Genomic DNA, 17,409 nt, shown 5'->3' with positions numbered 1-17,409 from the left:
TAGATATTGGATCGGAATGAGATGGATATTCCGTAGCCTCTTGGATATTAGATATATATTATATACTGGATAACCTTTATCTATTAGACAGATATAAATATTAGATGATACATTTGTGATTCTTCTGTTGCCTGTGACACTTCCACCTATAGACTCCTGTGATATACTGCCCCCTAGTGTCTAATTGTTAGTCATTAATGTTCTGTGTATGAGGCCGGCTCCTTTACACCACGACTCTATCATCGCGTTCTCGTCATTTTGGGGTTTTTAAGTGATTTTCCCATTATTATCGTTTATCTTCTATGGACAGGATGTTTGCTCTCTAGGGGTCCGACCGCAGGGGTCCTCAGAGACTGGGGTGTGCGGTATATCGCTGTCAACGCAGTGGCGGTGCAGATTTTTAGCTTATATAGGACTATCAGGGAATATGGAGAATGCCGATCCCCACTCCTGATTACTGGGGGGGGCTCAATGATTGGACCCCAAGTCCGAGACTTATCCTGTGGATATCCAATAACAGTGTAAGCCTCAGTATGGGGGAAGACGGGGACTCTGCATTATAAAGCGGTTTTTCACGATGATTTAGATGTACATACACCTTACTGGGTACTGTATATGTGATCGATGCCCCCCCCATGCTGAGCAACGATCATTGCGCTCGTTCACACAGCGCCGTTATTGTTACCAGCGCACATAATTGTTTGGATCTGAGCAGTAATGACTTTGTATAAATGGCCCCTTTAATGATTATTGGATTTCAAAGCCGAGTTCTTAAAGACACAGTCACTATAAATGATAATACGGTTATACACTGGCGCCATCCAGTGTCCATCCCACGTACTGCAGGGATTGATCGTATTCTAACACGTTGCCCTTATCCCTTTCCAGATATCGATGAGTGTTCCTTTGAGAGAACCTGTGACCACATCTGCATCAACTACCCCGGGAGCTTCGAATGCCTCTGCCATAAGGGGTACACGCTCTACGGAATGACGCACTGCGGAGGTTTGTAAACTTTTAGGTTGTCCCACATGGCGCGGTTGTTTTTTTGCCGCCCTTCCACCCCACAACCAGTTTATGAATATATTATATAGAACATGATGGTGCCGATAGAAAACTACAACCAGGCCTACAAAAAACAAGCCCTCATATAGAAGAGGATGAAAAAAACTAAGCCCCTCACAAAAAAAACTGGCTTCAATGGGAAGGAATTCTATTCGGACCTTATAATCCAACCTCACACATGAGGCTTAGCGTTGTTTAGTGGGCCCAGCCCTCTCGCGTCGTGTGAGCAGGGCCGAGGTGAACGTTCTGCTTTGTAAGCTGTCGATGACAAGTTTTGGACACCGAATATTCGACAGACTAAACAAGTCCCAAGATGACGGCCCAACATCCCCACCCCATGGCGTGCGCCGGCATCAGTATAGCAACAGACCAAATAAATAATAAGTAAAAATAAATCTGACTTCAGTGTCAGCGACGCGTCCGATAGGATAACTATTGGCAAGAACTGGTCTTGATGAAGCTGATCGGGATTTTAGGGTCACCAGCCATACTATGGCATTACTGACCAGATGGCGTTAGACCCAATGGCGTAACTAGTAGCGGCTACCACAGGGGCCGGCGACCGCCGCTACGGCTGCATTTTTTTTTCTTAATAGGCCGTTACCAGCTGAAGTTACTCCAGCCATTAGTGGGCCCTACTTACTTACCGATCCTGGCAGGGGCCGGTGATCGGTAAGTGACGCGACGGGCCCCACAAACACTATTATTAGTCTCGGGGGGTCTTTTCAGACCCCGAGTATAATGATTGGAGGCCCAGGAGAGGTAAGGGAACATAAAAAGCAGTGTTACTTACCTTTCCACGCTCCCGGCAGGCTTCGGGCCTAGTTGTGTGACGTCATATGACCGGGCCTTCGGCCTTCATGTGACGTCTGAACGTCAAGGAAGATGGCCGCCTCCACTGAGGACTGCAGTGGAACGGGGGACAGGTAAGTGACAGTGTTTTTTTATGTTTGCATCCCCTCCTTGGGTCTTCAATTATACTCTGGGGTCTGGAAAGACCCCAGAGTATAATAATTGTTCATGGTTGTCCACAATGGTGCAGGTGTCACAATGGGGCATAATAGTGTGTGCAGGGGCCACTATGGGGCATAATACTGTGTGCAGGGGCCACTATGAGGGATAATACTGTGTGCAGGGGCCACTATGGGGGATAATACTGTGTGCAGGGGCCACTATGAGGGATAATACTGTGTGCAGGGGCCACTATGGGGTACAATACTGTGTGCAGGAGCCACTATGGGGTACAATACTGTGTGCAGGAGCCACTATGGGGGATAATACTGTGTGCAGGGGCCACTATGGGGGATAATACTGTGTGCAGGGGCCACTATGGGGCATAATACTGTGTGCAGGGGCAACTATGGGGGATAATACTGTGTGCAGGGGCCACTATGGGGTATAATACTGTGTGCAGGGGCCACTATGGGGCATAATACTGTGTGCAGGGGCAACTATGGGGGATAATACTGTGTGCAGGGGCCACTATGGGGTATAATACTGTGTACAGGGGCCACTATGGGGTACAATACTGTGTGCAGGGGCCACTATGGGGGATAATACTGTGTGCAGGGGCCACTATGGGACATAATACTGTGTGCAGGGGCCACTATGGGACATAATACTGTGTGCAGGGGCCACTATGGGACATAATACTGTGTGCAGGGGCTACTATGGGGTATAATACTGTGTACAGGGGTCACAATGGGATGTAATACTGTGTGCAGGGGCCACTATGGGGGATAATACTGTGTGCAGGGACTACTATGGGTATAATACAGTGTACTGGGTCCACTATGGGACATAATACTGTGTGCAGGGGCCACTATGGGACGTAATACTGTGTGCAGGGGCCACTATGGGGGATAATACTGTGTGCAGGGGCCACTATGGGGGATAATACTGTGTGCAGGGGCCACTATGGGGCATAATACTGTGTGCAGGGGCCACTATGGGACGTAATACTGTGTGCAGGAGCCACTATGGGGCGTAATACTGTGTGCAGGGGCCACTATGGGGGATAATACTGTGTGCAGGGGCCACTATGGGGGATAATACTGTGTGCAGGGGCCACTATGGGGGATAATACTGTGTGCAGGGGCCACTATGGGATATAATACTGTGTGCAGGGGCCACTATGGGATATAATACTGTGTGCAAGGGCCACTATGAGGCATAAAGCGCGCAGGAATGTGGGGAGGGTCAGTCAGAGTCTTCAGCGTCGGTCAGGGGGGGTGGGCATGTCAAAAGTTCGCCACTGGGCCCCGCCACTCCTAGTTAGCTGCGATTCTGGATCAATACAATTTTACAAAGTGACTTGGATTAATTTGCGATGTGCCGTACCTGTATGAACATGCCCTTTAAGTGACGTGAGCTTGTAGCTTGTTACTATTGTGTGTCTTGTGTCGCTCACGTCAGGTTTCCTTCCTTTCAGACATTGATGAATGCAGCATCAATAATGGCAGCTGTGACGCCGGCTGTATAAACACGCTGGGAAGCTACGACTGCTCGTGTCCTCCCGGGAAGAAGCTGCATTGGAATAAGAGGGACTGTATTGGTGAGCTCTTTGGTCTTCTCCTAGCCATATTGGTGGCGCACATGCTCCTCTCCTCTGCCCAGCCGCTGGGGTAGACCCAAGGTAATTTACTTATCATCCAGCTTAACCAGTTGTGTCTTATTGTTTTCTTTTTTTCCTAGAGACGGCAAAATGCGTCCCCAGCTACAAACCGACCCAAAAAGCTCAGCTCATCTGCAGTAAATCGCCCGGGATAGATAACTGCTTCCTGTCCTGCCCGGCCAACACGCTCTTCGCACCAGGTTTGTAGATCGGACAAGGTAGTGAATAAAAGGAACAGAGGTTACTTAGAATAAAATGAGATGTCAATCCAAAAATTGTCCGACCGTTAGACCACCTTATAGTCAATGGGATCCATCGGAGCCCTAGTATATCTGCTATTTTAGGGTATGTTCACACGGCGGAATTTTCTGATTCAGCCTCGGAATCCGCAGCAAGAAGGGTCAACTTGCTTCTTTTTTCCGCTACTAGCAAGCAGAAAAAAGAAGCGAGCGGCTCCCATTGAAGTCAATAGGAGCCGGTTTTGGTATTGGATTTTGAGGTGGATTCTGCGTCCAAATCCGCTGCCCAAAAAAATCCGTGTGAACTGACCCTTAGAATTTGCATTCCGTGTGTGAACATTCTGCACGGCTAGCCGCGACAGTGCACCAGCATTCCGTCGCGGTATTCTGCTCCGAATTAGGCCCAAATGAATGGGCCTGATCAGGAGGGAGCCTCGCACTGTGGCTGATTCAGCCGTGGAATCTGCGGCAAGAAGCGTTATCTCGCTTTTTTTTTTTTTCTACGACTAGCTAGCGGATAAAAGAAGCGAGCGGCTCCCACTGAAGTCAATAGGAGCCGGTTTTGGCAGCGGATTGTGAGGCGGATTCTGCTTCAAAAACCGCTGCCAAAAAACTCCTTAGTGGCCCACCTACCCCTTGTTCTAGTTCTCCAATGGACCAGAACAACGGACAGGCCAATTCTAGTGTAAACCTGGCCTTACTTGTAACAAGAGATGAGCGGAACAGTTCGCAATGAGCTAGATTTGTTAAGGATTTTCCCAAAAATTTTAGGATTGACTGAATCTGAAAATGTTTGAGATTCCCCATCCAGGGGAGGTGCAGACACTTGATACACATGGATACTAACCTTCCTTCTTGGCCCCCTCACTGCCTCCAGGTGTTCCCTTGGCATCCTCTTCACCCATAATTTCCTCTTCTCCTCCTATAAAACAAAACAAAAAAAACACAAAGAATCCTTTAGGACTTCACACCTCTATCCTCGGTCTGTCTGTAAGGCATCTGACTGCAGCAGGAGCTCTCCCCCCCCCAGTTTTGTTGGCAGATATTTCATGGGTTGGTGGCCGAATGGAGCCGCCTCCTTGTAAGATTTCGTTCTATGAGGATGGACCTAAATATTCTAAATTCCTAAGTAAAGCCTCTGAAGCAATTTGCACAGCACCTACTCCTAAAGTTGTCCATTCCTATAATGTGCAGTGTATAACCATACTAACGTTATTTTCTTTTCCTAGAGTCTGAGAACAGTTATTCGCTGAGCTGTGGCATGCCCGTGCCGCAAAGCAAGGCTGTCCTGAAACGCAACGCAACAATACCAACATGCTCAGGTAGAAGGTTCAATAAAAAAAAAAAAAAAAATCATACAATGTTAATCTATCTATAGTGATATATTTGTTACATACAATATCAGGCAGTTTGTGTAATTTTTACCAGTTCAGGATGATAAATTTGTCACGACAAGTTACAACAGCCAGAGATCCTTACCAGCTGTCGTAACTTGATTATTTTTGTATTGAAGTTTCCCTTTAAACTTTGAGAGTGCTGATCTTTACACACCTGCCTCTAGATCCTATAGGACCTCCTATAACCCAAAAGGCCAAGTTTAAAATTAAAGACGCCAAGTGCCACCTTCGTCCACGGAGTAAAGACAAAGCCAAGGACTCTGCCAAGCAGTCAATGACGGGTAAGTTATGTAAGCATGTGGACAAGCTAAGTAACTTGTCCCTACTGCCAGGTTAGTTGCTATGGACATGTTTTACGATCTTCCCCCACCGTGTTACCTATTAACCTCATTTTACAGACAACTATCATGTTACATACGTGAACCTGAAGTGCGACTCCTCGAAGAAAAAAAGAAGGGGCCGCAAATCTCCATCCAAAGAAGTCTCTCATATTATTGCAGAATTTGAGCTGGAGGTGAAGAGGGATGAAGTGTCAGGTAACAAAACTTTCACTGAGGCCTTCAGAAAACCTTACATTTGTTTCCGTTATTAGAAGACGCCACGTCATGAGAGGCCGTATACTGGGCCGGTATCCAGCTGAAACCGACATTAGGGTGGAGCATTGGGAGGACGGCCCCCTTCATCGTGCTCCTCCCACCTGTCCTGATCCGTCGGATGCCGTCCTAGTCTATGTCCCCCGTTACGTGGCGGCGGCTCGTGGTCTGGCTCAGGCTGTATACGTTACAATATATTGACAGTGTTGTGCGGCTATATGTGGCTTACAATGTTCTCCTCTTAGACTCGTGTAATGCGGACTGTGTGCGGAAGAGGATGGAGCAGAAGCTTCAGGCCGCCATTAAGACCCTAAGAAAGTCCATCAACAAGCAACAATTTTATATTCAGTTCTCGGGTGTAGAATATGAAGTGGCTCAGAAACCTGCAAAGGGCTCTGAGAGCCAGGAGGCATGCGGTACAGGGCAGGTGTCGCAGGATGGAAAGTGCGGTATGGATAAATATAGATATATCCGAGTCAGTGATGTCACTGGTGTATACTATCCTTGTAGAACTGTGATGTCATTTGTCACATGTGACTGAATATATGGTTAGTTGTATCGCCAGGGCTAAACCAAACTTGCCAACTCTCCCGGAATGTCTGGGAGACTCCCAAAAAAGGGGTGAACTTCTGGACTCCCGGAAAAGATGGCAAATCTCTTGGCCCGGTAATTTTTTATGTAATTTGGGCACATAAAGAAGGATGACATCCAAAAGTGGCGTCACCATGTCCCCATGGGCGTGGCTACAAAAAAAGTGCCGCTATGGGTGCCGTTACTGTATGTTCCTTCTAAACTATTGGCAAGTATGTGCTACACTAACAAGACTTCATTGATCTACATCTCCCCTTAAAGGGTTCAGAGACATTCCCTTTAATATGGGAGCTGCCATGATGGTCAGTTGATTGCCAACAGCAAGCCAGACCTCTCCTCCTCCTCTCCTACTTGGCTGTCATGGCGGCCATCCCGATGACTCCCCCAACCCCCATATATTCAAATATCCATATATCGCCCCCTTTCTTTTTCCAGTCACCTGTGGTGCAGGCACCTACTACAATGGGGAGACCAATCATTGTATGCCCTGCTTACCGGGTACGTACCAAGACCTGGAAGGACAGCTGTCGTGTGAACCGTGTCCCAGTAATGATGGCATGGGCATATCGGGGGCACGAAACCTGTCTGAATGTGGAGGTAAGTGATTGCAGACTGGCCTCACAATGGCATGGTCTACTACCGCTTGTGGCCAACCCCATTGAACATACCCTTGCTCTTTTAGGACAGTGTGCCCCAGGACATTACTCCGTTGACGGGTTCAAGCCATGCAGGCCATGTCCAATTGGCACTTACCAGCCCGACCAGGGCCGTATACTCTGCTTCCCATGCGGAGGAGGACTGATCACAAAGTATGAGAGTGCGGTGTCTTTCCAGGACTGCGAGACAAAAGGTACGTATGTGGTGGTCAGTGCAAGCATGGTGCCACCCTGTACCCCCCGAGGCACCACCTTATGGGGGGCAGGACCTTTGTAATGTTTGTTCATCGCTCCTTCCGTTTCCTCCTAGTTCACTGCTCTCCTGGACATTTCTACAATTCCACCACCCACAGGTGTATCCGGTGCCCCATAGGGACCTACCAGCCAGAGTTCGGGCAGAATTTCTGTATAACCTGCCCGGGGAACACCAGCACCGACTTTGACGGCTCCACAAATGTTACACATTGCAAAAGTAAGTGATGTCTGGTTATTATGGATATGTTGCCTAACCACACCGACTTTGCCGTCTCCCCATATAAACCTCCATCCACTTGTTATGATAGGCCTGTATCCTATTAATATTATAAATGTGAAAGTTTGTGGGTTTGTGTGTTTGGATGTTTGTTCCTCAATCACGGAAAAACCCGCTCCACCGATTTGGCTGAAATTTTCCACATACATAGTTAATACACCCGATTGCGCAATAGGCTACTTTTCTTCGCAATAGTGCACATACGTTTGTGCCAGGACCCCCACAAACCCCAAACTCACACCACCATCTCTGCAATCTCACACACTTTGGACCATAGCAAGCCACAAAATTCATATTGCCCTCTACAGCCTCCCCCTAACCCCACACAATCACATATACATATACTTTACCACTTTGCCCCTCACCTTAACGATACTCCAGGAGGCGCTCTTTAACGCTCCGGAGCAGCCATGTTTGCCGACCCCCACCGCTCTGACAATCCGCGACACCGCCCACCCATGTCAATACCCCTAGGCGGTCTAATAAATGCAAAAAAAAAGTAAAAAAAATATAAAAAAATAAATAGGATTAAAAATTCAAATCACCCCCTTTCCCTAGAACACATATAAAAGTAGTTAAAAACTGTGAAACACATACATGTTAGGTATCCCCGCGTCCGAAATCGCCCGCTCTACAAAGCTATACAAATATTTTTCCTGTTTGGTAAACGCCGTAGCGGGAAAAATGGTCAAAAGTGCCAAACCGCCGTTTTTTCACTGTTTTGATTCTGATAAAAATTTGAATAAAAAGTGATTAAAGCAATAACATTTCCCGAAAATGGTAGAACTACAAAGTACACCCAGTCCTGCAAAAAAAGACGCCTATACATCCCCGTACACGCACGTATAAAAAAGTTACGGCTGTCGGAATATGGCGACTTTTCAAAAAATAATTTAACACAGTTTTGGATTTTTTTAAGGGTCAAAATGTAAATAAAACCATATAAATTTGGTATCCCCGGAATTGTACCGAAACACAGAATACAGGGGACAGGTCATTTTGGCTGCACAGTGAACGCCGTAAAACCAAAGCCCGTAAGAAAGTCGCAGAAATGCATTTTTTCTTCAAATCCACCCTATTCAGAATTTTTTTCCAGCTTCCCAGTACATTATATAGAATAAATAATGGTGGCATCATGAAGAAAAATTTGTCCCAGGAAAAATTAAGACCTCATATGACTCTGGGAGCGGAGAAATAAAAAAGTTATGGGGTTTAGAAGGAGGGGAGTCAAAAACGAAAATCAAAAAATGCCATCGGCGGGAAAGGGTTAACTTCAAATACTTCTGTCCCAAAGTCACTATGTCACGTTTCTCACAACACCGTATATATAGCAGCTCTAATACAAAGTAACTGCAACACAAAAGTCTCACAAAAACAAGATACAAAGTTACATTTCATATCCCATATCTTATACACAGTACGAAAACCTTACCCATGCCTGTATATACCCACTGCTACAATCACCGCAGACAAAGTCGTGGGTACCAGCTAGTAGTATATATAGTGTACTGGGACGTTCACCAGTGTTGTGGGCACCAGTATATCGTCCGCCCCATTATCAGAGTCGCATACGATTCATGGTTGTGTGTCAAAATCCGATTTTATTGGTCCCTAAAACTTTGCTTTTTCTGCCCAGATCAGCACTGCGGCGGGGAATTGGGAGAATACACCGGTTACATTGAGTCTCCCAACTACCCCGGGGATTACCCAGCCCATGTGGAGTGCACCTGGAACATAAACCCCCCTTCCAAAAGAAGAATACTGATCGTGGTCCCAGAGATCTTTCTACCCATCGAAGATGAGTGCGGGGACGTGTTAGTGATGAGGAAGAGCGGTAATGATTTATCAAACCTTCCAGAATCTGACACCTGTCATTATAGGGGGGGGGGGTTCTCACTATCCTTGGTCAATGTCCGTTGCTCTCATCTGTCACAGGACATTGAATGAGAGATGGAGCCTCTTTGTTGAGTGTCTGTCTGCATTCACCCCCATGTAAAAAAACAAGAGTGAAGGGGCAGCAGCCTATGGACGTGCGGGAAAACGGGGGGCTGCGGGTGGTCGCTGAGAATCTGTGGTGGTGGGCGGCATTTCTCTGCCATCAGTACTGCGAGTATCAGTATCAGTAGTGGCACACCTTGTGACTTAAATGGGGCACCTCTTGGGGTTGAAGCTCATAAGGGGAGGGGGGCACATCACAAAGGGGACTAAACTTACGGTTGAGATTCTGTGTCAGTCGCACGCGGTTATGGGTTGGCTTACTGTATACAGAACTATATGGGATTACAAAGAAGTGGAAAAGCAAAATTACAAAAAAAATAAAAAAAAATCATTCAGTTCCTGCATCAGCCTCTAGATGGTGCTGTGTGCATTGATAACAATGGATTCAGTACAGTCCTGCTATAATATTAGTAAAGTCAGAGGTGAATGTTGTGATCTGTAGAATCCCATTAAACCAATGAAATCTGTTTTTTCCGCAGCTTCTCCGTCCTCCATCACCACCTATGAGACGTGCCAGACCTACGAGCGGCCTATAGCGTTCACGTCGCGATCACGCAAATTATGGATCCAGTTCAAATCGAATGAGGGCAATAGCGGGAAAGGATTTCAAGTGCCTTATGTCACGTATGACGGTATGATCTGTGCACATATGTCATGTAGGGTCATGTGTGATGGCCTACCAGAGGATCCCATAGGAATAAAGAACCAGGTGGGGCAGTGCTCTGTACCCATATGCCCTCCATTCCTGTAAGCGGTGGAGGTCCCAGGGGTCGGACATCCCTAATCAGCTAGTTATAGGGGTGGGAATACCCCTTTAAGTGGCGACGAGTGACAAACTCTGCTCTGCTACATATTTGGATAGTACAAGCCTATAAATCGATCCCGTACTTGAGTCTGTATAGTATAGCAGCTAGGCGGGAGTTATTAGGAAGCACCCCGGTGCCGGGAACGTTCCAGAGACAAAAGCAATCGCTCTGATGATCCAGATCCCCCGGGTAGAGAAGTGAGGGTGGAACTTGGCGTCATAAATGTCCCGTTACAGATGGATGATCCCAATTTCAGACCCAATCCAAAATGATAAACTGAATCTAATTATGGTTTGTTCCATCTGCTTTTCATTTCACAGAGGATTACCAACAATTAATAGAAGATATTGTCCGTGATGGAAGATTATACGCTTCGGAGAACCATCAAGAAATTTTAAAAGTACGTAATCCGAAAAATGAACGGCGAGAAAAAGTTGGGTTTTGAGGTTGGAGCTCTTATCCACTGAGCCAAGGAGTCAGGGTAGAGTTACAGAGGCCAATGCCTGGCCATATTGATGACTTGTAGGCCCCGATAAAAGATGCGATCAGCATGGATTGCTTTAAGGGGCAACGATCGGAACAAACGTTCATAGGAATATTCCATTGACCAGTGATTGGCCCATATTAAAGTGCCTTAAAGGGATCCTATCATTGGATAACCTTTTTTTTCTCTCTAACACGTAGAACATGCTGCCTTTCAGTAGAAATCCCAGTTTTTGTCTGTTTGCAAATGAATTCTCTCGCAGCACTGAGGGCGGTCCTCAGCGCTCAAACAGCACTGGGCGTGTACCCAATGCTGCGAGAGAACTCTCCAGCGCTGCCTCCATCTTTTTCTGGAACGCCCTCTCCCTGTGTCGTCTTCTTTCCTGGGTTTCAATCTTCTAGGCCTCCGGCCGAGCCAATTGTGCATGCCCGGGCCACAAGAAAATGGCCACTTACACAGTAGGCAGGTATACAGTATAGGGTAAGCGGCCATTTTCTTGTGGCTGGGCATGCGCAGTCAGCTCTGATTGAAACCCAGGACGGAAGAAGACACAGGGAGAGGTTGTTCCAGAAGAAGATGGAAGTGTCGCTGGAGAGTTCTCTCGCAGCATTGGGGACGCCCCCTGTGCTGTTTGAGCGCTGAGGACCGCCCCCAGTGCTGCGAGAGAACTCATTTGCATACCTACCTGTACACCCCCCTGAAGAAGACCATGCCATTTCAGTACCTACTGAATCCTATCATGACCGTTGGACTCGGGCCAGATCCGTTTTCTCTTAGATAACTTTTTGTGTGTGTTTCGGTTCCACAGGACAAGAAGTTGATCAAGGCTCTCTTCGACGTCTTAGCGCACCCCCAAAATTATTTCAAGTACACAGCGCAAGAATCTAAGGAGATGTTTCCAAGATCTTTTATTAAACTGCTCCGCTCAAAAGTTTCCAGATTTTTACGGCCTTATAAATAGCTTTATTTTTGAAAATTTTTATTTTTTTTTTTCAATCCATATTCATCTGAAATCTTCCACCCTCTCCGCGGTAGTCACTGATCCACAGAAGACTGGTTTTGTAGTCTTAATTTTCCCATTCAGTCGAAAGATGAAAAATTTAAAAAAATTAAAAAAAAAAAAGAAGGGCTTATTTGACACATTTTTTTGGATGCCTCTCGGAGTAATCCTCTCCTCAGCTCGAGGTACAAAAATCCTCCCGTCTCCGCACCTTGATCCTCAAAGCTGCAATATCAAAAAGTTGTTCTCAAAAAGTAGGCAAGCTGCTGTGTACAGTGAGACAAAACCTTCCCGTAGGCAACTGCACAGGATGACGAGTGGCTCAGTGAGCAAGTGCGATCCTTGGGCCGGAAGTCAAAAGCTCCATCCATTCCGTATCACAGTATTCTCTGTCGGGGAATTTTTGGGTCACGTTTTTGAATTTGGTGGACGTGTCTAGCATTGTAGACCTCACCTTCGGTCCTGTTCATGGACATGGATTACACAGCATCGGTGGACACAACTTAGAAAAGTATTTGCCCCCTTTTGCACTGACATTACCTCCGGTCAAGAGATTCTCTTCTCAACACGTATTATGGTGACCGCTCCGTTACACATGGGACGTAACTATTCCGACCTGGGATGGAAGGTTCTTGGACTGCAGTGGCACCTCATGGACTTTGGTGGGGGTCTTCACAGAGTAAGGATTACGCATACACATCATCTCTGTGTTGGTTTAAGAATTTTTTTTTTTTTTTTTTTTTTTCACTTCTTCAAGTCACAAGAAAGTGACTCATTCTTGTTTCTCCGGTTGGTTTAAGAAACTACCTGCAAAAACGAGTATTATGGCAAGAGAGCGACGTGTGTAGTATAATTATTTTAAATTGCACTTGAATTTTGTATGTAATGTTAGGGGGAAGAGGTTATTTTTTTTTACTTTTTTTTTTTTTTTTTTTTTTTTTTTTTTTTTTTAGATTTTAGGATTCTAATCTAAAACCAAAAAACCATAATGGCTGTATAGTGATTTCTTTCACATTCTGTGTATAAACGACAGCCCTTCTTCAGTCCTCAGACTATGGCGTACTACAGTTTGGCATGGCCATAGGCGGTCTACTACTTTGTCTCGGTGTTAGAGATGATTTCTATATAATTTAGGGATTCTGAAAATGTGGCCCCACTGGAAGCACCAAAGTTACAGCCCCAGACAAACGTGACAACTCAGATAGGTGTGCATAGGTTCTAAACGGACATAGGAAGATGATCCACCGCTCTGGCAGCGACTTTTCTCCCTTTAGAACTAAAGGATTGGGCATGTTGAAATCCAACATGTCCCATCCTACTTTTCCCTCATGGCAGATGGATCAGGATATCGCTATACATTATACATAGTCAGTCATTCCCAGGAAAATCAACAGGTTTGGCCAACATTTACCCCATACACATGCATGCTCAGCTTGTGACACAGGCAAATGTATTGGCCTCTCCCCTTTTCTGGGACATCACTGACACAAAGTGGTCATGTCACGTGTTAGACGGTACGGAGCCTTGGGCCTGGGAGATTTGCCCAGTCTTACGGGAGGTCTCCTCTCTTTTTGGGAGACTCTAGAATTCTAGTAGTTCCATAGTGAGGTATTTTTGGTTTTCTAGCAACCATAGGATCATGACCGGGTGACGATCAGTTGAGTACAGGATAGACATGGCAGAAGCGCTATACGCTACACAGTGGACTGCCTCTTCAAGGGGCAATAGTCAGGAAGAAGGAAGGTTATAATATGTGCTATGTATATAGTGAGAGGAAGGCCTGAGCGAATGTGCGGAGAGCGGAGGGCAAGACCGATTCGGCACTGATCTGAGGGCAGAGGAAACTTAAAGGGGTAGACCCCAGATTTAATTGTTACAACCTTTCCACAGGATAATCAGAGGGGGTGAAACCACTTGGACCCCCACTGATCAAGAAACGGGGGTCCCACTTGCCCATTCGGATGGTCAATTATGTACAATGCCACAACATTTGCGGTCTATGGCCCGGTCTATCCAAGTCCAGTGGCAGTGCACATGCTCCCTTTAAAAGGGGGAAAAGGGGCACTCATTCTCATGATCAATAGGGGTCCCAACAATTGAGCCCCCCCACCAATCAGCATGGTATTTCCCACCCTGTGCATATGGATAACATTAAAACTTGAGCCAACCCTCTTAAAGGGTTATTCCCATTTCAGATATTTTATGGCACATCCTGCGAGTGTTATAAATTTGGGTCCCGATTCACCCACCGCACCTCCCCAACTGCCCTGGATTCATCGGAAAGATTTAGACACAATGGTGAAGCGGGGGGCATGTTTTGTATATTGTTGAGTGGAGACCATAGAAAAAGAGGCATTATATTGTGTGGGGGTCACAAGGGGACATTATACGGTGTGGCCATTGTGGGGGGATGTTATAACTTTGTGGGGGCCACCAGAGAGAATGATATTGAGTGGGAGTCACATGTGGGAATAATATTGTGTGGGGGCACTAAGGTGGCATTATACTATGTGGTGGCAGAAAAGGACTAGGTGAGACTGAGTGGGGTTAATGGGGCAGTTGGGCGGGGTTAGAAGTGGGGCTTATCATACAAATTTGATGTGGCAAATATCCATTTTGTCATCTAAAAGTTGGGAGTTTTCCATAGACTTCTATTGAAATCCTAAAACCTACCCTGTAGTTATACCATAAAGGTCTAATATTGAAAAACCCCTTTAAGTAGTCTTGCTAGGACTCACTACTTTTCTCTCTCTTTTCCCCTTGATAATCAGATTTTTCTGCATAAAAATGAGCAAAGAAAGTAGGCCTGGGCCCATTGGGCATTTTTGGATAGTAGTTTAGATCCCAAAACATTCTGATACTGCCCGGGTTCCCTGTTGGTCCCTCTTAACACACAGGAAATGCCACTCGGCCAATCACTGGATGAGGATGATCACAGTGATTGGCTGAGAACTCACTTCCTGTGTATGATGAAGGAACAGGAAGTAGAATTCTACAGGTGACCCAGGGAGCAGAGCAGGATGGGCAGGGTTGATATTGCAGTTGAAGGATGACCCTGGTTCTCTCGAGGCACAAGAAGGAGAGGGAGCCAATTGTGAAAAGAAAAAAGTTTTGACCTGTCAGAAAAACCCCTTTGAAGAAGGAAAACCTAGTGATAAACTAGTGATATTTTTGGGTCTAGAAAGGGCCACGAATGTGTAGTGGAATACCTCGTACCCCTCCCAGTCAGCAGAACAAACAGTTGGTTCATCATGGTTCCTTCAATCTGCTGATCGATGACGATCCTTGTGATCAGACTCTACTAATCGCATGTTGATGGCTAATCCTAAGGATAGGCCATCAATGCAGATTCCTGGAAACCATTTCACACCTGTGGCCAACATGAGATGATAAAAACATAAAAATAATACACAACCATTAACCCTTTGAGCACTATAACAAGACTGGGCTGTTTTTAATCGGAGCCGAACTTTTGTCTGGGGCTGTTAACCATCACATCGGACCGGCGCAATCTGGCACATACGCGGTTTAATTTTTCTCTGAATGTTTTTACTTTTGTTTAAATTCATCGTCATCTCATGGTTTTTGCCTCTCTATTCCCCGACATAAAACATCTTCCCTCCCCCCTCGGAAAAAAAAAAAAAAAAAATTGTACAGGAAATTATTAAAAAAATTTTTTTGATGCCTGAGTATACAGTTACAATGTAGTGTGTATTTTATTTATTCTGCCATTAGCTTAGTGTTATCGGTCGATTCACTTTTACGAGAAAGGCAAAGTTTGGGGTTTTTTTTGGTTTTTTTACTATTAGTACAATTTTTTTTTTATACCCGTTGTATTTCCATAGCAGCCATTTTGTGGGCAGAGTATTTTTAGGTGCAAAAAAATTTAAATTTTTTACTTACTTGATATGGTGAACTGAAGACTGTCACGGTATCTAAAATTAAAAATGAAGGCAATTTTCCTTAAAAAAAACTTTTACTGTTTAGCTCCTATGCAAAGCTACAAACAGACTGTGTAGTCAGATCCCGGAACCTTATTTAGTGTTCTAGATCCTCCACCAGAAGAGTTCTAGATTCCTACTGTAAGTCCTGTTCCGAACCTTAGGGTAGGTTCACGTGGAGGAATCTGATGTGGATTAGGTGGCGCATTCCACCCCCGAATCTACAGCAGATACCGCCCCCCAATGGAAGGCAGAGGCTACAGCAGGACACTGAAAAAATAAGCTTCCTGCTCTATCTTGACACCGATTTTGCAGCTGAATTCCTCTTCATTTTCTGCTGTGTGAACCTACCCTTAATGACCCAAATGTACAGAATCGTAGATCCCTATAAGTGTGGATGATCTAACACAGTTGTGATGGCATTTGTGACCATAATATGGTACCGAAACCCCTTAAGGGGTTATTTTCAATTGTAAATGATTTCTTCCAGAAATAGCGCCATCTCCATCCACAGTTTGTGTGTGGTATTACAGTCTAACACTATTCGCTTCATTGGACTTTAGCTGTAATACCAGAAACAACCTCTGAAGAAGTGTGGCACTGTTTCTAGGAAAAAGCATCCATGTTTTTTTTTTGTTTTTTTTTACCCTTTTGAGATTGAGATCATTCCCTTTAACACCAAGACATAACACCGAGCAGAACCAGTGCCCACCAAAAATAGTGACCCTTAAGGCCCCCTCTCCTTTAACAACCCCTAGGAAATAGACTATAGTAACCTCATAATTGGGTGCTTTCTGCTGTTAGAGCCTGGGTCTACCGGAGGATCCTCTGGGCCCATCTAACCCTGGTGACCACTTCTCGCCCATCCTCTTCTTTACGGTTGGATACAATTCGTCCAAATTCAACCAAATCCTGTAAAAGTAAAAAAATTACAAAATGAAAAAAAAAATAAAAATTATGAATTGAATCTATAAATTCCAAAAAAATTCAAAAACTTTTTGCCTTTTTGTAAAAGTGAATCCACCAATCCAGAAACGTCTTGTAATATACATCCATAAAGTGTACATATGTTGTCTTAGTTGTAATATTTAAGCCTTTGATATTCCTTGAAAAGGTCGAGTATATATGTAAAACATCACACTCTTGCTTACGGCTTATAACTAAAAACTCTGTATTATACTCGTAGACAAAACGCCCGTCTCGTTGTACCATAAACAAGTTTGCATCTAAATTGCCAAGAATGTAATAAAAAAAAAATGACTTTAATTTTACAGACGGTTCCTGTGCCCTGAGATTTGTTCAATCTTTGTTACGAAAAATAGCGCCACCCCTGTGCGTAGGTTGTGTCTGGGACTGCAGCTGAGTTTCATTGAAGTGAATGGAGCTGAGTTGTAATACTATGCACAACCTGGGGACAAATGTGGCGCTGTTGTTGAAAGAAGGCAGCTATGTTTTTCTAATATGTCCTAAAGTCACGTGGGCATTTATAGGAT

The 17,409-nt window shown here is 45.2% G+C and overlaps 1 protein-coding gene across 7 annotated transcripts in view; it reads left to right on the top strand.

Annotated features, from left to right (window-relative positions):
* SCUBE1 (signal peptide, CUB domain and EGF like domain containing 1) overlaps positions 1 to 11,936 on the top strand; it is a 139,325-nt gene extending 127,389 nt beyond the window's left edge. For all 7 annotated transcript variants that reach the window (XM_075275128.1, XM_075275127.1, XM_075275124.1 and 4 more), the window contains 14 exons: positions 889 to 1,005; positions 3,497 to 3,619; positions 3,760 to 3,879; positions 5,148 to 5,240; positions 5,480 to 5,596; positions 5,714 to 5,851; positions 6,154 to 6,357; positions 6,935 to 7,096; positions 7,182 to 7,349; positions 7,466 to 7,627; positions 9,324 to 9,521; positions 10,165 to 10,317; positions 10,812 to 10,891; positions 11,784 to 11,936. In XM_075275128.1, coding sequence (XP_075131229.1) covers positions 889 to 1,005; positions 3,497 to 3,619; positions 3,760 to 3,879; positions 5,148 to 5,240; positions 5,480 to 5,596; positions 5,714 to 5,851; positions 6,154 to 6,357; positions 6,935 to 7,096; positions 7,182 to 7,349; positions 7,466 to 7,627; positions 9,324 to 9,521; positions 10,165 to 10,317; positions 10,812 to 10,891; positions 11,784 to 11,936 — 1,988 coding nt within the window. The remainder of the gene's footprint in view (positions 1 to 888; positions 1,006 to 3,496; positions 3,620 to 3,759; positions 3,880 to 5,147; positions 5,241 to 5,479; positions 5,597 to 5,713; positions 5,852 to 6,153; positions 6,358 to 6,934; positions 7,097 to 7,181; positions 7,350 to 7,465; positions 7,628 to 9,323; positions 9,522 to 10,164; positions 10,318 to 10,811; positions 10,892 to 11,783) is intronic.
* Positions 11,937 to 17,409: the final 5,473 nt, after the last annotated feature.

This window comes from Leptodactylus fuscus, chromosome 5, assembly GCF_031893055.1.
Source record: "Leptodactylus fuscus isolate aLepFus1 chromosome 5, aLepFus1.hap2, whole genome shotgun sequence".
Classification (NCBI taxonomy): Eukaryota; Metazoa; Chordata; class Amphibia; order Anura; family Leptodactylidae; genus Leptodactylus; species Leptodactylus fuscus.
This window is presented reverse-complemented; position numbering and strand designations above follow the sequence as displayed.